Genomic DNA, 20,424 nt, shown 5'->3' with positions numbered 1-20,424 from the left:
TTGTTGTAATTAGGCTGGTATCTATCAGATACAGAGTTTCTGCCCCCCCGCCCGACAAATTTACATTAAATGTTTAAATTGGTATCTTTGGCTTTAAGTACACATTTATCAATATTATTTCTTAAAGAGATGGTTTAGATTAGAACAACAGACACAGATGAGAGATAACATGCTGAGTCACTGCTGTCCTCTGCTGTATTCACTCTCTCCTCCAGGAGAAATAAACGAGTCAGGATAGCAACAAAAATGTCACCAAGGACAATAAACAGGCTTTCTTCCTTCAGCTGTAGCCTTTATTTCATTGAGTTACAACATTTTCATTTAGCACTTGAAAACTTTATTTCAATACATGAAAACAAAAATTGCATGCAGCTTTAACAGTTCGCAAGAAAAAAACAGAGAAGACAAGAGAACACGTGGGAGGCATCTGTATAAGAAACAGCTGAAATCATTCTCAGGACATTCCCATACACCATAGCAAACTGATGGGGATAGGGCAGAGACGGCACAGAAACTGCCCATCAAGTACTTGGATCCATAGAGTATTAGGATCTTGAAAATGCTTTGGAGGAGTTAGGAGTAAGTCCTCTCAGTTGGAGTCAATTTTCTGAAATTCTTATAACCTTCTAACTTCTCTGTTAGCTTCTTAAGGAATTCTAGCAAGGCAGACCTAGGAATTTAGAATTTCCAGGAGCATTTTCTGTCCTTTTTTGCCACCACCAAGATTTTAAGAGCTATTCTGTAGTTATGGTGACTATTCTTCTGCCTTCTTCACTTTTAGTTAATGAGTGGAATCGATGCCACCCTGCCCTGCTTTTCTTGGCATTTTTGCAGGACAAAATTTCATTTAAACTAGAATTAGTGGCAATGTTGTCATGTTCAAATTAAAATAAGTATTTTTATGTTTCCAAAGAAGAAGTGATGTTTGCTTCTTAAATTATGTTACCATCCTCAGAGTTCTGACTCTTTTAAAAGAAACTAGAGTAACATTTGGTAGGAAAATACTAGAGCAAGAAGACTTGTTTATATTAAGCTAAAAAGCATTTGTAAAACCTTAAGAACTTTTTTTTTCCTGTAGTGTATGCATATGCTACAGGTTGTAAATTCTGCAGTTAACTATTCTGCAGAAAGTTGTTTCTATCTGGATAAAGCACATTTGAGAAACTACCAGAAATCTGTATAGCAAATATCTAGGGATGGTTGTGAAGTTCTTGCATCCGGACTCCTCAACCTAGCCTTGCACAGCCATTTTGGAGATCCAATTTCAAGCTCTAAATAGAAACAGATGGTGAAAAATAAGTTGTTTTCTACAAAATCTATAAACATGTATTTCAGTTCCTCCTTTATATCTGTTAATTAGAATAACCTTTCTGGATTCTGTTGTACTACATTTCTTCACCCTTTTCTTGATTTCCTTAAGCCATGCTAATGAAGCAGTTATAGAATAAACAGGCCTATCATGAGATAGAAGAAAATAATTTAGTTTTCCACTATAAGATGCCGAACACTTTGCTTGCACCCAGGAGTGTCTCTACTTTCTGTGGGACAGGTTTGTCACTTGGAGTGGAAGGATCATTAGAAAATATCCTGCTTCATGTGACCCAGCAGAGGCAGCCTATCTGTATAGGCAGGAGTTTTTATAGGAATGCTTTGTGGAGGGAAGCTTCATTCCAACCCAATACGATCAGCTGAAGAAACTCAACAAAAATGAATGAAAACAAAAACTCGGAAATGTAGCCAAACAGAACTCATTCTGTCTCTCTTGATGTAAATCAAAATTTATGGATACATTTTCCAATATAGACATAGTCATTCGAATGTGAAATCATTCTTCACATTTATTGATTTGGTAAGTTAAAACTTTGCTAAAGCAATCATGAAGAAAACTGTTCCTTTCCTGTGATTACCAGCACTATTATGTCTTTTAAAATACTTGGAAAAAAACCAATGGATATATACCCTGGCCAGCAAAAGTCTGAGAGAAAAGTGATGTTTCTGTTATTTCTATAATATGTGGCGACTCTGCTTTGCTCCTTTGGGCAGATATAAGATTCTTGGACTAAAACATACTCAGCAGAATTAATCTGTTAGAAATTGTAGTATATCAGTGAAAACACTTTCAACCCTCCTATTCCTTTGGTAAGTATGGAGGATGTCCTCAATCGATGAGCAGGTAAAGAACACAAAATATCAGCATTTGAAAAGGAAAAAACAGGAGTGTCATGGTGAACCTACCACTTTGGCACTTTGGTTGGGATCTGTAATTCCTCTTGAATCTTTACTTGCAGGTTTCTATAATAAACAAATTATGTTCCATCAGAAACTGCATCCGATATACATGCACACACAAATGCACAAACATGCATGTGCACACAAATGAGCACATGCACACACATGCAGACCATCTCTTCCTGCTCTGTGAATAATCTAGACAGTTTGTGAAATGCTATGGGATTGTGGGGGAGAGGGGAGATGGGAGGGGATAGTTCTGGTTAAGTAAAGTTTTATCAGATACCATTATTCCTTATAAAATTTGTAAATCTTTCATAGAATATATTAGGTAAGAGAGTTTAAATATTTTTAAAGCAGTAGAGTTTTCATTCAGATAATATCTATATTGGAATCCCAGCAAAACAGATTTTTTTTTTAAATGGAAAAAATCGTTCAATGGAAAATGGGGAGGTTTGTTCATATAGCTCCACCTCTACCATCCAGCACATTCTAGGATCTTTTTGTGTGATCTGAGGATTCTGTGGAATCACAGACTGAAAACTATTCTAATCATCTAATCATAGACTTTTAGTCATTCATAAAGAAAGCTTGATGAGAATTGCTATTTTTAAAAATACAGAGTTGAAAGTCTCAGTGCATTCAGCGTCTAGTTGTGAGTAAGAAGTGTTCCACTGTGTGACTTTGACAATGCAGATATAGACACACTCCAGCAATTTTGGTGATTCCCAGACATCCTGTAATGGTTCTTTTTTTTTTTTTTTGACTCAGTCTGTAATGCTTGCATGTGCTGATCTGGCTAGTTTGTTTCTTTCTCATAAATACTAATGCAAGGGTTATACTACTTGGTTAACTCAGGGTTTTCGTGGAGAACCCTTGGGCTGGTCAAGGCCTTATTGAAAACTATCCTTGTGTTTTTACCCCTCAGAACTGAGGCCGGGGCTAGGATGAGGTGAGGCAGGCATTCAACTCAGAAGAATTTAAGGAGTGAAAACAAACTCAGTGCACAATAAATAACATGTTAATGTGTTAGTTTGAAAAGTTTGAAATTGATTTATGAGAAAACATGTGTATCATGATGAACAAAATGCCAACATTTTAAACAAAGACAAGCATGGCTCACCTCACTTTTCTCACCCAATCCCCACCCTACTAAAGAGTAAGTCTCTAAGCCGGAGTTCCCTATTTCCGCCTCAAATAAGATAGCTACGTTATATTATTAGGCCTTTTATGCTTAAGTGGCATCAAAGTTTTGATTGAAATGGAACGAGATTATCACGACCACGGAAAGGTGCAAGGAACATACCAGTGTGATGTAGTGGGGGCTTGAAAAGCTGGCTGGAAGGTTCTCCAAGGACTCAGCAGTTCTCCGCTAGTGAAAAGAGATACTATTAATCTGCGTTTAGCATTCAAGCAAGTATGACTATTTCTCAAACCCACAGAATAAATTTTCCAACCATCCTTGGAATATAGTACTAGTAAACATACAAATACTAAAAGACAGGGATACAATATTCTTCCCTAGGTTGTTACCTTGCAATAGGTGAGTCTAAGTAAGGACCTGTCTATAAAGGGAACACACAGGTGAGAAGAGTGAGAGTTTGTTTACATATCGTGTTACAAGTAGCACAAGGCAGGTCTGTTACCTTCCAAATCTTAATATCTCTAATTGTCTGAAAGCCTGAAGTTTCACAACCAGCTACGTTCCTTTGAATCTTGAAGGTCTTTGAGGACCTCCAAACCTTCCTATTAAAATACAGATATGCCTGACTTTTTAAAGTGTTTTCTGCTAACTCCCCAGTAGACATTTTTTACAATTTCTTATTTATTGCCTTAGAGATGGGGTCTTGTACTGTCATCCAGGCTGACGTGCAGTGGCACAATCATAGCTCACTGCAGCCTGGAACTCTTGGCCTAAAGCCATCCTCCTGCCTCAGCCTCCCGAGTGGCTGGGACTACAGGCATGAGCCAGCGTGCCTGCCCCCGGTAGACATTAATACAACTAGAAAGCATGGTCTGGAAGAAGAAGAACCTGGGAGAGGCTCTGATGCCAGAGGGGGAAAAAAACCCAAGCATCATTAATGTAACAGGGAGAAGACACCAAAGACAGATCTTCTCCAAACTCCAATTTTGCTAAGGATGAGTAACTGTGTCAAACAAGCACCAGCTAAATTATTTTTGTTTATATCATTTTATGCCAAATAAAAAAAACACCTAACTATGAGATTTGAGGTCCCAAACTTTCCTATACAATCTGTGTTTAAAATATATCATGGTATATATATATATATATATATATATACATATATATATATATATATCTCATCGGTAGTAAATTGAATGTATTCATATATTCAACAAATATGCACTAATGCCCCCTTCAAGGTGCCCCTCATTTAACCAAAAAGCCCAAAGCCCTTTAGTAGTTTATAATCTACAAGTGTAACAAGTATCTCCCAGGCTCTGTGTGAAGCTCTGGTTGGCTTCTGTGATTATTCATCATTGGTCATGGACTCAGACCATGTTCACCTGACTCCCTCCTCGGGGAGAGTGCCTGTTTTACACATTAATTTAAGGAAAACGTACTTAGGAAAGTAACTGTAACAGCATAGGAAGTACAGTAGACCATTAACATATACGTGCTAAATATACACCAAACACAGCACTGAGCACATTTACATACAGAGTTTCTCATTTAAACCTCAAGGCAAATATATGAGATTGAGATTAGCAATGGGTGGTTTCATTCCAGAAAATCTCAGTGTAACCTTGAAAAGTTATCACCCAATATTCTCTGCCCATTAGAGTGGACAATTAAGACTTGGTTTTACCATCTTGGGGTCACCATTGGCTTAACACAGGGTACAAATGGATAACAAAATGATCACAACCCATCATGGAACTAGAGAAAGATAAACTGCTATCTCTAAATACTCCAGCGAAGTTCAGTAGAGGCATGTCTGCTAAAACGTTGTATATGTGTTCCTGGGGGTAGGGCAGGGCATGTTCTGCATTATTGTGCAGTGACAGACCCAGGGCTTATGGAATGGGTGGAGTCCTAGGCGAAGCATTCAAAATCTCTGGGACTGCGTAAGTAGACCACTACCAACCACCACCAAAAAAAAAAAAAAAAAAAATCCTAAGTTTACAATGCTGGCATCATTATATGTTCATTGGCACTTGCATCCAGCCACAATCAGTTAATACTCAGCCTTAAAATTGGAGGCTTAGTCTCCCTCCTTTGAGACGTGTGTCCTAGTGAGAAATTTTGTTTCTTTGGTTTAATCTTATCCAGAATGTTACTTTCTTCATCAGTTAATTTTTTTTTAAAGGGAGTGCCTTTGTAGCTTCTTAATCTTCACTCTTGGTTTTTCAATGAGTTGAATGCTTTGGAAATCACAGCTGTTGCTACAGTCACTCAACAAGCCATGATTTGCAGGGACTTCTGTAGGATTTTCAACATTTTTCCCTAGGTTTTCATATATTCCTAAAGCTATTTCAATAACCTTTTTACTTTAGTGTAAAATATACTCAAAGCAATGCACAAATGCTAAATGTAGATATGGATGAATGTTTACAAACGAAAGTAACTGTGAAACCAGCCACCACTTAGATTAAAAAATAAAACTTTATCACCTCCTTAGAAGAACCTCCCTTCGTTTATCACCTCCTTAGAAGAACCTCCCTTCGTTATGGTAACTGCAGTTCTTACCTTTGAATACCACAGAGAGCTTTGCCAATGTTAAATTTGATGTAATCTATAGTTTTAGCATTCGTTTTTGGATTTGGCTTCTTTGCTTAACAGTATATTTGTGAGATGAATCCACATTGTTTTAGATATCGGTAGTTCAATAGTTATCCTTTCTCTGTAGCGATCTCTTGTATGGATATTTAGTAATTTGTTCACCCCTTTTACTGTCTGTGGACGTTTAGAATGTTTCCACTTTCCAACTTTTGCAAACAGTGCACTTGGAACATTATTGTAAATGTTTTCTGATGCACACATGTACACGTTTCTGTTGGGTGTATTCATGTGACAGAAATTGCTGTGTTACCGGGTATATGTAGTACATAATTCATTTTTCCCATTAATTGTTCTATTTAAAACCTCATTAGCTGTGTATGAAAGTTTCCACTGTTCACATTCCCACTAGGGATTATTATCATCCTTTACTTTAAATCATTCAATGGGAAATTGAAACATGGATTAAAAAAACACATTCGCACAAAACAAATGTATGACTTAATTAACCACTTAAGGTCTATACCGTTGTAATCACTTTCATGGTTAAGATATAGAATTTTGCCACTTCACGTTCCTAGCATGATTACCACCTATTTTCTCCTCCCAAATTGGCCATTTTACTGACTTAAAATAATGGTTAGCTTGCATGTCTTTATAGTTTTATTCCCAAATGATTATTTCTAAACACTATAGTTTTTAGTCTTATACATTTTAAATTTTAATTTTTTACAGGGAAAAATATGTGTCTACATTGCAATTTGAGTTAATTTTGTGTATGGTTCAAAGAATAGATCAAATTTCATCTTTTTGGCCGGGCGCGGTGGCTCACGCCTGTAATCCTAGCTCTCTGGGAGGCCGAGGCGGGCGGATTGCTCAAGGTCAGGAGTTCAAAACCAGCCTGAGCAAGAGCGAGACCCCGTCTCTACTATAAATAGAAAGAAACTAATTGGCCAACTGATATATATATAAAAAATTAGCCGGGCATGGTGGCGCATGCCTGTAGTCCCAGCTACTCGGGAGGCCGAGGCAGGAGGATCGCTTAAGCCCAGGAGATTGAGGTTGCTGTGAGCTAGGCTGACGCCATGGCACTCACTCTAGCCTGGGCAACAAAGTGAGACTCTGTCTCAAAAAAAAAAAAAAAATTTCATCTTTTTACATATGGGTATCCAGTTGTTCTAGCACCATTTGTGAAGACTGTTCTTTCTCCACTGAATTGCCTTTGCGTCTGTTTAAAACCAATTGACTATACGTTTATGAGTCTATTTCTTAAATTTCTATCTTGTTTCACTGCTCTATATTTATGCCAATATCATTCTTTTTTGATTATTTAGCTTTATAGTATCTGGATATCAAGTAGTATAAGTTCCTAACTATATTCTGCTTTCTTAAAATAGTTTTGGTATTGTGGATAGTTTGTATTTTCATGACATTTAGAGTCAATATGTCAATTTCTATTATTAAAAAGTATGTTTAGCTTTAGACTAGTATTACTTTAAATAATTAGATCAATTTGGTGAAAGTTCACATTTTAACAATATAGAGTTTTCTGATTCAACAAATTTTTTTAGCAATGCATTGCAATTTACCATATACAGTTCTGGTTCATATTTTGTCAGATTTATCCCTAATATTTCACATTTATGGTGCTATTTCAAATTATACTTTTATTTTATTTCCACATTGTTGCTAGGATGTGAGAATCCAATTAATTTTTGTTTATTAATCTTGTGTCATGTATCTTTGCTAAATTCATTTATTATTAGTTTCGCAAAAAATCTTGCTGGTATTTTGATTAGCATTGTGTTGAACCTGTAGATCAATTTGGGGAGAACTGACAGCCCAACAATAATGAGTCTTCGGATCTCTGAACATCTATTTTACTCCATTTATTTCTGTCTTATGTTTTAATTAAACATACACACAGTTACTTAAAAAAATTAATTAATTAACTATTGCAAATAAAAGTTTCTTACATGCAGGGGATGGATATCTGGCAAGATTGGCTCAGTCCTTGTCTGCTGCTCATCAGCAAAGTATCCTTTATTCTCCACGCCCAGGGTTTCCCTAGGTGGGCTGGCAAGAGGGAAATTTAACAGTGATACAAGGTATGGGATAGACCTGTGGCTAGATCTAAATCAGCTACAAGGTTTTTGAGATACTGATGATGAGGTTGTATCCTATAACAATGAAATCACAATGTCTTGAACCCACATCAGCAGGTGTTTTTTTGGAAAGATCCAAAGGTGATTTCAAAGTGTACAAAGTCTGAGAACCACTGGAGAATAAGCATTTGGATAAGTACATAAAAGCATGATTTACTACCATTCCTACCTGACCTTCATTAAGAGGCTCATTACTATTCCCCCATCTATGGTCACAAAGCTTAAATAGTCATAGTCCATTTCAACCCATAGAAAATGCAGACATACCTTTGAATTTGCTTCAACTTAATACACTTTTGGTAACGAATTAATAATGTGACAACTCCAATGCCCGTAACAACCAGGCCAAGCACAACCACCAAAATGGCAATATCTGCAACATTGAAAAACATGGGCTTCAGCCAGGGCATCAGTTGTAGAACAGCGGAATGTTAGCATTTAACAGAGCTGTTACAATCCTACTTCTTCCTTTCTAAAGGACTTTAATTCTCCTCCCCTCTCAATTATTTTTATACAAAGTGAAAAGCCAAAACATTATACAAACTATCATTTGTATTAGCAATTGACACTCCACCCACAATTCCATTATGTTTAAGGGAACCATGATCACCAGGAAAAGCTTGGGTTGTCAGTTATTAATCCTTGTTGTGTTGAAGATTCTCAGAGGATCTAAGCATGATTTAGCTAGAAGAGAATATGTTACCTGTAAAAGGCAGTGTTAGTAAATTCAATTTGTATATTCAAACATGCAAAATAATAAAAAAAAACATACAAATCCATATAGAAACACTACAAATATGTAGCAGATTAGAAAACAAGAAAAAAATGTTCTCACTGGGTAGGCTTTGATATATGTAAGATTATATTCTAGGATGCTCACTGGTAATATTTAAGGTTTCTTCACAGTTTGCAGATGTCTGTCCTTCCTCACACTGGCACTGGAGTTCATGGCCATTCACCTGAAAGAGCAGTCAATCATATTTTATCAAATGACCGGCATAAGTTGTGTTTTGTAGCTCACTTAGCTCATTGAAATTTCTACATCAAACACACACAAACCTTTTTATTGATTAGTTAGCAAAACTGCCTACCAAAATCAGTGTTGCACAAAAATAAGCACACGAAATAAAAGAAGCAACCACCTTTAGAAAAGGCCTCTGAACAAGAGAATGATACCTACAAATTCTAGGACAAACAAGACAGCATGATTTACCTTTCCAGAAAGTATATATATTTTAAACGAACAGCCCTTGCTAGAGTCAGCTAGAGGGGGACATATCATAGCCAAAGAGCAGATTCAAAGCCTGGTAATCATAAGATAATATTGATGTGGGGAAAAAGCAGTAGCACAGTGTCTATTTCATCAAAGAGCACTGTGTAATGGTTAAGAGCACAGACATTGGAGTCATCTTTCTGGATTAAAATCTCAGCTTTTCCCATAGCACATCAGCGCGCCTGATTCTCCCTCTGTAAAAGTGGACACAGGAATAGTACACACCTCTCAAGTTTATTAGGAAGATTTTTAAAGTTTATATTATATAAGTGTTACTATATAGTGTTTCTGATTAATCAGGTTTAGGACAGATGTTACCTTCAGACACAAACTGCTAGTAACTGCTAGCACTGAACAGTGTTGAGAGAAAAAAGATTATAAATTTTGTTGTTTTTCTTAAAAGCATTAAGCTAAAGTTGACATTGATATAACTGAACTATAAGGAATGTTGCAAAAGATTCAAGTTTAAACTTTACATAAATTGCTGGATTTCTAGATTACCAGTTTAATAATAAAACATTTACTTACAGCACTGGCAATATCTGTGTGTAATGATATCTGGTTTGGCTCTTTGGATCAATTTAATTGATGACATATGAAAAATGGATCCCAAATATATATTTGATTTAAAAATCAGCAAAAGTACATATGGCTGTAACACATAGGCTGAGAAAAAAAGTCCTAAATGGCTGGTAAGACATTAATTGAAAAAGCAGTCAAATCTTACATCACTTTCACCACACTGAGAGTGGCAATTTGTTGAACTGTAGACCTTTTCATTGTTCACGCATTCACCGTTGCTGCACACCTAGAAATGAAGTAACCAACATGAATTAGAATGGCTTACCTTATATGTGAAATTGTAATTTCATGTAATGCATGTGAAATGCATAATTTTCATGTAATTTGCATATGGAATTGTAATTTCAATTTATGTGATTTAATTACAAATTATGAAATTTTGTGCATTGTAAAATTCCACATGTAGCATCTTTTTTGGATAGAGAAACCCTTTATAGAGTATTTGATGAAGGTATTGTATATGAAGACATTTTTATATCAAACATTTTTAAATCAAAATGGTTATGTTCTTGTTAATTCTTTGAGTGTTAGTCTATCAAATCATTCTGCAATTATAATTGCCACCATTTCTTCTGTTTCTAGGAAGTTTCCATTTTGATTTGGTATGATAATATATATTACATCGTATTTGCTGGTTGGTCAGGGAACACACTGCCTTGTGTTTCCTTGGCTCCCAAGGTCTCTAGCTCATCTTCTCTCCACATTTCAGGGTCTTCCTATGCTATTTAAATATGTTCCATTCAGAGTTTTAGCTGCGTTTTGCAGAAGTGTTTACTCCATCTCATCTGGAACCAGAAAGTCCCTGTATCTATTTTAAAATTAAATCCATTATTATAATCTCCCTAAAAGTACTCTAGATGCCACTACATGCCTGTTTGGCCAGAATCCAGAATACTGAGGACCCCAATTGCAAAGTATTTCAGGCTCAACTAAAGGGCACCTGGGGCACCCCAACTTCCTGTACCAAATTAAAATTTATCCAGGAAAAAAAAATAAATATTAGAGAACTAACATATTTTTATGCCTTTTAAGTTTGCTATATCTAAGAATAGTATATCAGTGCAAAAATGAAAGGAAAATTCTTTAACTGGTATCATTGTGATACCCCATAGACTGGCATCTGCTATGCATGACTTTCTTCTCTAGTAATTGGCTGAAGAACCAGCACCACTGTGATGGGTGTGCCTCTGTCCTAAGCCTTCTCTTGAAGGAACAGGCAATCTATTTGGAGGTGCATGGTCACAATGTACTGAAGAGAGCGAGATGTATTTCTTAACACCTGCTTCCCTAATGGGCCCCTTTTCAGTCCCTCCCACTCTTAATGAAGGAGACGCTATAATTTCACCGTGTATCTCAGGCTAATTTTCCATATTCAAAGTGGAAAGCAAATTGTTTGGTATTTTCTTCAACCTGAGGCCTCATATGCTTTGTCTTATTGAATGTTCTCTAATTTTCTAGCTTGTGGTTAGTAAACATACCTTAATTTTCACAAATATATATTTCTTACCAAGCTGATATTCATTTTATCATTTTAATGAAAAACAGTATAGTTAAATATATGGACTTGAAATCTAAGTGCCCATTAAATCATTAAATTCTAATTCTTTTTTTCTTACTTTTTGACTTTTTGTTTTCCAATTTATTTCTCTGTCAAGTTATACAAATTCCACTGTAATATTGTGGGTGGTCATGTAGAGAGACAGAGGAAGACATGCCACAGGGAGAAACTATTCAGTTTCAAATAGCTGATTTTTTTTCCATAAAGTATCACATGCTTTCCATACATTCCTGATGAGCTGGCTATGGTTTAGTCTATATAGTCTAACATTTTCATCTTGGCATGATAAACCCTTTCCATTTGGCCTCATTCTGTCTGCTCAACTCCATGTTTTGCCATTTCACCCAAAGCTCAAGCCATACTGAAATTATTGGTTAACTGAATACTCCATATACTTCGTACTTTTGCATATTACATAAGTATTTCTTTCTAAAAAGTCTTTTCCCATTTTCTGTATTGTTAAAATGTTGTTCATTGAGCCAAAGCTGAAATGTTATGTATTTAAGGTGCCACTCTATGATCTAAGAGCAAAGTCAGTCATTTTTCCTTTAGATTCCCAATATGCTTTGGTCATACCACTACGAAAGCACTTTTGTTGAATTGTAATGATCTGTTTAATTTAGTGTATGAAATTCTCCAGTCTACTCATATTTAGTGTACACTCACTGGAACCCTAGTACATGGCCAGTAAATATGATCGAATGAATAAAATAAAGAATGCTTGACTACTTTATAGTCACATTAATTAGAAAATATATCCAGTCTATAACTTCATTAGTTGTCTATTGTAAGACACCGATTAAGTATATTTATCACAATTACATATCATTTGGTATAACTAAAATTAGGAAAAATGAATGTTTATTACAGTGTTATTGCTATTCTACTCCTCATTAAAAAAACTGTCAACTTTTCTTTCCATTTACATTTATAGGCCCCTTTGGAAGCAATTATGGCATCCAATGTTGTTTTTAAATGGCTGAATCAAGAAGTTTAAATAAAACAAAGGACTTTCTTTCATCTTACCATTCCATCTCCGCACTTTGTTCCAAAGGCAACCAGGCCGACATCTTTAGAATCGTGGTATAAAAACATGGTTTTGCATGTGATGGTGCCATTCTGGGGGCTCTGCTTTGGATACTTGAGGTGATAGGTCTTGTCTTCCCCAAAGAGAGATGAGTGATGTCCTCCAGTACAGTAGATCTTTCCACATTTGACATCTCTGAAAGAAAGGGACAGTATTCACAGACTTAAGACCAGAAATAGAACTTTAGAGACGAGGTAGCACAGTGAATTGGCCTGGTCACTTTGTTTGAGACCCAGGTTTTGCCGGCAGGTTGAAGGAGTCAGGATAGACAGAGAAAGCCACTGGACAAAGTCCCGACCCTGGGTACCAAGATGAGTAGGTAAAGAATGTAAAAGGATCATATTTCCTATTGATTTCTCTGTGATTCTCACAAATCAATGTTTGTTCAAGTTTACAGAGGAATGTTTCTCATTAGTCATTTGAGTGACTAAATCAAATTTTAGGATCAGGACACCAAGATTTCCTTCTTATTCTTTCTCGCATAGAGCACCATCAGTTGATTCTGACAACAAGCCTGTGAGATTGTTGCCTACTCTGTAAAATGATTTGCATTTTACAGAGTAGGCAACAATTGAAAGGTGGGGAAATTAAGTGACTGTCCATTGTCACCTAATGTATTTAGGAGCAAAGCTGAACTTGACTTTAGGTTTTTATGGTTGTTGTTTTCAGTCCAAATCCAAAGCTTTGCAGCATGTCAGTAACAAACTTGGAAGAATGGTTCCACTCACAAATAAAAATAAAATTAAAATAAAGAATGTTTGACTATTTTATAGTTACATTAACTAGAAAAAAATCATGTCTATAATTTCATTAGTTATTTTTTAATTTGCCAGATATCCTTTTAATGAGAATTATAAAAGACCAAAAACATTTTTTTTGCAAATTGCCTTTTTTAAAAGAAATGACTTGCTTTTAATTACAAGTACTGTACATGATGATGCCTTCTTTTGCAAAACCAATAAATGCAAGAACAAACTTTAAACACATTATTTGTTCAAGATATTTTGAAAAAGAAAAAAAGCCTGACTTTTTTTTCAGTATTTATAAAAATCAATTTATTCCCTAATCTTTCAAAGACTAAGTTTGAAGTATGACTCAATTGGAGAGGAGAAAGAGAGAGAGTCAGAGAGACCATCCTATAGCTGCTTTAAATAGCTTTTCATAATTTTTCCAATGTCATCTTTCCTTTCAGGAACTCATACCTTCACAAAATAGCTGAATTTAAAATATTTCTAATTATCTGATTAATGAAGGGAAAGAAAATATGGATTGAGTATATATTATAAACCTTCTAAAACAGATCTAAATTTTAAATGTTCCGGCTCTCCCAATTTCAGCTTCTACCTTTTCTTTTTATGGCTTCACTTTTTTCCTTCCATTTTTCCCTTTCTTTTTCCTTTTTCTGTTTATTTTCCTCCTTCCTGCTGTTTCCTCCAGTCCTTTTTTGGTAGGATTCTTTCCCTGTGTTTCTTTTCCAAGCATCTTCAATCTTCCCCATCTTTCCTTCTTATATTCGATGAGTTAATAAACACCAGCTAACGCTGTCAGGGTTGCCGGCTCTCTCCTTTCCTGCTCTCCTCTCATCCTAACCTCCTCAGTAAAAAGAGTTCAACAACTGTCAGAACAGGAGCCACTCTGATTTTGCACAACCCTGTAAGAGAGCACTTACTTTTTTCCACAGGGCACTTACTTCTCTTCACATGGAATGAATCTGTTTTCCTGTTTTTTGCAGTACCCAAATTTATTTCCTTTTTTATTCATCTTGTAGCACATATCATGACTCTTTTTTGCCCCTGGGGTACAAAAATGGTATGATAAAAGTAAAACAATGAGAGCATGCACATCATCAATCACAAGAGACCTTACATTCCGAATGTAATTGAATTTTCAGTATCATGTTATATCATGTAGTGGTGAAGCAGAGTGGAAAAATTAATTTTGAAACAATCCTATTGTCTCTGGAGGATATTTGAGGAAGTAGGAGAGGTAGACAAAAGTATACATAACATACATCAAATATGCATAACATACATTAGCTCACATACTGAGCTCATCTATTAATGTTGGATGTAACATCCAGAGGAGTGCTAGCTAATACATTGGAATAATGCCACATATGGAATTATCTTCAATCTTGACCCAATTCCTATAGAATGACATAGAGAAATACACTCTATTATCTTTATCAATCATTCACTGTCTCTCACCATCAGCAAATAGTTCAGAGCACTGGTCATCCCGGGTGGGACACTTCCCCATGAAGCAGTAGCCTTCTGCATTCTTGCAAGGAAACCCATTGACTTGGAATTGGTCCTTAGGACACGCAGGGGAGTGGCCAGTGCACGCTTCAGGAAAGTCACATTCATTTTTTGCTGGTCTGCATGTGGACCCTGCTTCTTTAATCTGTTGAAGAAAAACAAATAGACTGAATCGTGGATGCATTTAGGTAGCTAAGGTTCAGTGGGGATGCAGACAGTTTACCCACTTAATTTATCTAAAAAATGCATTAAGGATAGGTCATCACTTCTTTCTCCATTTCACTTAGAATTGCTATTATTCATAAATGCCTTGGCTTTTATGTAATTTCAGGAATGACAAGATGGTGTTTTTGAAATTTGATATTAGAACAGCCTTGGTAGAGTTGGAATGGACGTAACATAGAGAAATGGGCCGGTGTTCTCATTTACATTGTCTTTTCTCCTCATCCAAAAGGATCTAGTACACACCTTAGTCTCAAACTGGGAACTTCTGCCTACAATAACAAATCTCCATTCTCAAGAAATCAGATTCTTCAATATGGAAAAAAATACCTGGACTCTGAACTCCTGGAGGGAAATGCATAGAGATATCCTCTCATTCAGCTATTCAATATGCATTTGATTGTGCCGGGTTCTGCATGGATTTGAAGATGCAGATATTTTTCTTTTCCTTGTGAGTTCACAATCCACCCAGTGGGGTGAAAGAAGTGTCAATAAACCTTTGGATTTCTGGTTGTCTTCCCAAGGAATATTTCTCCTCTACTAGCCACGACCATTTTCCAATCCCAATACAATCATTTTCCCTTTTAGCCTACTCTTGTTGAGATAACAATTTCTTCTCAGCTGAGGATAATAAGTTGGCAATGATTCACACAGGAACAAGAAGAGTGTTGGTCATGGGGTTCCCTCCTAAAACACCAACAGCTTTTCCACTCCCTAGATCAATGTTCAGACGTTGGAACCTGTCAGAAGAGGCACTGTAGGGTATTTGCAAGCCTAGCCTCATTCTGGAATTAATGGTATAGGTTGTGCAATGATCAGACAGCTCTTTGATCCTACATACACTTACACTGAATATAGAGAAACTCTCTCTCACCAAAAGATCTTACCTGACAAAATTCACAGCATTCTCCTTCTGCACAAGTAAATCCTGGCTTCAATACACATTTGTGTGCATCACAGCAAGGATTAGTACACTCCTGGCAATAATCAAATATTAAAGATCAGAAATTGGCATGTGGTTTGACTCCAATTTGAAGAGTTAATTAGTTGTTCTGCTGTGGAATCTTTCAGAGTTAAATATTGATGCATAACCTTTGGCTATGGTGTATTATAGATAACGATTACTATTTGGAACTGGTGTTTGCTTCTTTCTGTGTTTTCCTTCCCCCGTGCTGTCTGGTACACTGCAGCTAATAAATTCTCATTGGCAGAATTAGAAAGTCTAAAGTCTGTGATTTTCCATTCTCCTAGCATCTCAGCTCCCTCAAAGGGTCTTGCTGCTTTCCCACACTAAAGTTTGATATGAGATAATACAACTTCGGAAGGTCTGATTTTACCTTTTGCTCAAGGTGCTAAGTATTTCAGGTTGATCATTCTGTTTTTAATACGTCACTAAATAATAACAGCAAGAGGATCACTTAGGCCCTATCTGCTTGAACAAAAGGCAGGGAAAGTTGTCTGTGTCTGGTCAGGTAAGCTACATCACGTGTAAGAATGAAATGGTAGCAACATTCCAAAGAGGATCAGTTTCCAGAGTTAAGATACTCTACACATTTAATCTGAGACATTTGAAGACTAGTTCTTATAACCTCTGGGCAGCTCACTGCCCCCACTCTGATTCTGATTCTAATTTCTGTCTTAGTAGACCTCTTTGAATTGTGCAGTGTCTAGAGCACAGGTACTAAAAATGTGGTCCTCAGAGCAGCAGCATCGATATAACCTTGTAACTTGGCAGGAGCGCAGGATCTCAGCCCCACTCTACTCTGCTGAATCTGACTCCACATTTTAACAACACCCCTGGTGATTTATATGCACTTATTCATTTGAGAAGTAGGAGTCTAGAACACACACCTATATGGTGAGCTCTTGAAAGAAAGAGCTTCTACGCTGGGTAAAAGCATATTAAGAATTATTTTAAAATTTGCCTCAATGGCTTTTTCTAAATGTCCTAGAAACCAATATATATATTACATATAATATATATGTAAAAGGTTTTCCACTCTATTAAGAAAGGGTTTTCTAATATTGGGAATAGTCCAACCACGATACTGGATAGCCTCTTAAAGCTCTGAGTAAAACTTGCTTGACTGACTATGATGGATTTTGCAGAGCAGATTCCTACTACGCATGAGAGGTCAGACTTAAGAACACCTATGCGTCCTTCTCACAAGAAGGGACAATTAATATATAAACCAGGCAAATGTGATGGTACTTTCCAGTAAGATCTTTATACATGATTGATAAGAAGCCTTGGAATGAGGCTACACCAACAGCTTGTTTCCAAATGAAAACAAAACAAAACAAAACAAAAAAACACAGTCTTTTTAAAGGTTTGCAAAACCCCATGGTGGATTTGATTAATGGCCACATCCCTGCCTAGGTTCTAGCTGACTGTGAGCTTAGTAATCTAAAGACAACATCACCATTTGCAAATACCTGAACAGGGCCACAGTCACACTCTTCTCCCTCATCCAACTTTTTGTTTCCACAATATTGGAAATCATCGAATTTGGCAGGAAATGGAATATTGAACATGCATGTTGGCTTGTAATCCTTCAGGTATTGCTGGTATTGGTTTTGGCTGCATTTACTGAATTTTAGTGCAGGAATGCTAGAGATAAGATGAGGTAAAAAAAAAAAAGATTAATCATATCAATGCATCGTGGCATAGAAGCTGTGTAAGTTTTTAGGAAGCAATTAGAAAAACCAAATGTAAATGTCCACTGTTAGAGCAGAGCAGCAACTGGGCTCTATTAAAAATATCTTCTCAAAACACAGCTAACACATGCTATTTTAGTGAAAATACTCTGGCTATATATCTTCCAGCAAATCCTTTCTGAAGCCCACAGTTAAGACTAGTTGTCAATGCTTGCTATTCCCACATTCCTTTTTATTTGGTCATCTCAAAATAATCTACATACTTGTTTATCATCCCTGCAAGATTGCAAACTTCTCAAAGCAAAGACTGTATAGGGTTCAATTCTTTTTCTTTAAAATAACCTCCAGTTAACACAGTGCTTAGCACAGTAGTTCTTTATAAATATTTTTTGAAACAAACTATTTATGTAATAATATCATATATATGCTTAGGAATGAGATATACTTCTTCTTAAACTGAAATTCACCTCCCTTTCATCTTCCTTTTGTTTTGGCTCCCTTGACATTATTATTGACATAATAATTAAACACAGAAGGGCTCTTAGAATCTTATTATTATATTGGGATGGTGGGACTCTGAAAAAATACCACTAATTGTGTAGATAATAACATAAAATTAAATATTGGTGAGTTCTTACTCTATGCTGGCCACTGCATTTGGGTGTGTTAGCTACCTTACTTCATTTAATCAATACGTGGAAGCATTGATCATCATCGGACACTTTTCTTACTACACACAATGCATTACGTGTTCTGGCTGTAAACAAATAATGGAATTTGACCCAAAAGCTACTCCCAAAATATTTAAATGTATTTTCTATATGGGTTGAACCTCACCTTCCACTAGTATCCATCACGCATTTTCCGGAAGGACAGGTGCACGGGAACTCGTCATGCTGCATCCCAAGGTTATGCCCCAACTGATGTGCCATTCTATTTGCAACTACATTTATGTCAGGTAAAAGATCCTGATGCAAAAATAAATGTGTATTAGAGATTTCCAAACAATAGCACACTGTAGTACATAGTGCTTCAAACTAACGGTTGAAAGACCCAGTTTCTAGCTCCTAATTAACTAGTACCTATTGGAGAGGTCATGGACTCAGTTACCTCCCTCCCCTCTACATCGGTTTCTTTGATTAAATAAGGAGGCTGGGAAAAATTACTTTTTAAGTATCTGAAGCTCTAATATTTTGAAATTTGCTTTATATGAGACAGTACTATTAGTAATCATTGTTGGATTTACAGAAACTTATTCTGACAAATAGCTAAGAACTATTAACTGATGTTATTATGGTCTGAATGTTTGTGTCTCTCCAAAATTCATATGTTGAAGCCCTAACCCCAAGGTGATGGCATTAGGAGGTGGGGCCTTTGGGAGGTAATTAGGTCATGGGTGCAGAGCTTTTGTGAATGGGATTAGTGCTCTTCATAAAAGGTGCTCAAATAAGATTCTCCTCTACCATGTGAGAACACAGATAGAAGTTGCCAAGTATGAGCCAGAAAGTGGGTCTTCACCAGACACCCAATCTACTGCTGCTTTGATCTTGGACTTCCCAGCCTTCAGAACTGTGAGAAATAAATTTCTGTTGTTTATTTGTCATCCAGTTTATGGTGTTTTGTCAGAGCAGCTGAATGGACTGAGATCAATGTCCTATGGAATATAATAAAAATTATTTATTGTCTTCTCTATGCTAGATTTTCAAAAGGGATAAAAACAAAAATATATGAGATTCTCGTTTTCAATTTATAGTCTTGTATTGCAAAACAATACTATATAACCTTGAGGAGAGAGTTTCTATTATCAGGAAAACCTAAAAGGCAGATATAAAAAAATCTTTGGCAGAATTGGTTGTTATCTTGGCTCATAGTTTTATTCATATTTTAATCTCTATATTAATGCAAAAATTAATTTCTGAAGAGGAGTGGTATATCAGGTTACTGTAAAGCTAATAAAATATCCCTAATTTGATCATTTCATCTTACTCATATGAAGTGGAAAATGTGTTCTGGACTGGTGGTAATACCATAATTGTAGCAGAAACAGCCTATATCAGATTAGATTGACTCTATTGTCCAAAACTTGTATTACTGAAATACCATAGGCAAAGATACAAGCATAAAAATAACTATAAAATAAATAAGTCATATGGTCATTTAAATAAGTATTAGCATTTAAATTTGAGGTTTTAACTAGACTGGATTGGGCATAGCAATAACTAGGCAGAGATCTAAAGGAAATAAATGCAAACCATGTTTTCAAGATAGGGTTACTTGGATATTATTGACTAAGAACTTAGAGACTTGGAAAAGAATGAGATAAACTAGGAGAGTCAGCAGTTTGTAGGACCTAAGCCTTCTAAAAATAATTGCAAGGCTGTCTTAATATGATATATAAAGTAATTTATGTACATCATTATTAGTACAAGCACAATTATCCACGCTAGCTGATTTAGCCATTAAGTTTTGTGTACATTATCTGTCCTTATAAATAGCTATAGTTAATATGCAAAAGAGATTTCCTAATCATTGCAGGAAAATATGTATATGATAGCCTTTTAAACTCTGAACAACACTAGTTTACTTTCATTGTTCATCTATGATTTTTAATAAAACATAACAGTCTGTGACATATCTTGGCAGGAATGTA

General features: G+C 36.0%; 1 protein-coding gene across 1 annotated transcript in view; it reads right to left on the bottom strand.

Annotated features, from left to right (window-relative positions):
• The window catches only part of ADAM7 (ADAM metallopeptidase domain 7), a 79,066-nt gene that overhangs the window by 43,970 nt on the left and 14,672 nt on the right, over window positions 1-20,424 (bottom strand). Inside the window, exons 11-22 of the mRNA XM_075997249.1 lie at window positions 18,612-18,742; window positions 17,553-17,727; window positions 16,004-16,093; window positions 14,844-15,039; window positions 14,327-14,429; window positions 12,576-12,771; window positions 10,137-10,217; window positions 9,017-9,095; window positions 8,404-8,509; window positions 7,948-8,047; window positions 3,536-3,601; window positions 2,236-2,292 (exon numbers count right to left, since the gene is read on the bottom strand). Coding sequence (XP_075853364.1) covers window positions 2,236-2,292; window positions 3,536-3,601; window positions 7,948-8,047; window positions 8,404-8,509; window positions 9,017-9,095; window positions 10,137-10,217; window positions 12,576-12,771; window positions 14,327-14,429; window positions 14,844-15,039; window positions 16,004-16,093; window positions 17,553-17,727; window positions 18,612-18,742 — 1,380 coding nt within the window. The remainder of the gene's footprint in view (window positions 1-2,235; window positions 2,293-3,535; window positions 3,602-7,947; window positions 8,048-8,403; window positions 8,510-9,016; window positions 9,096-10,136; window positions 10,218-12,575; window positions 12,772-14,326; window positions 14,430-14,843; window positions 15,040-16,003; window positions 16,094-17,552; window positions 17,728-18,611; window positions 18,743-20,424) is intronic.

This window comes from Microcebus murinus, chromosome 24, assembly GCF_040939455.1.
Source record: "Microcebus murinus isolate Inina chromosome 24, M.murinus_Inina_mat1.0, whole genome shotgun sequence".
NCBI lineage: Eukaryota > Metazoa > Chordata > Mammalia > Primates > Cheirogaleidae > Microcebus > Microcebus murinus.
The sequence above is the reverse complement of the archived record's forward strand: the minus strand, read 5'-3'. Positions and strand labels throughout refer to the sequence as shown.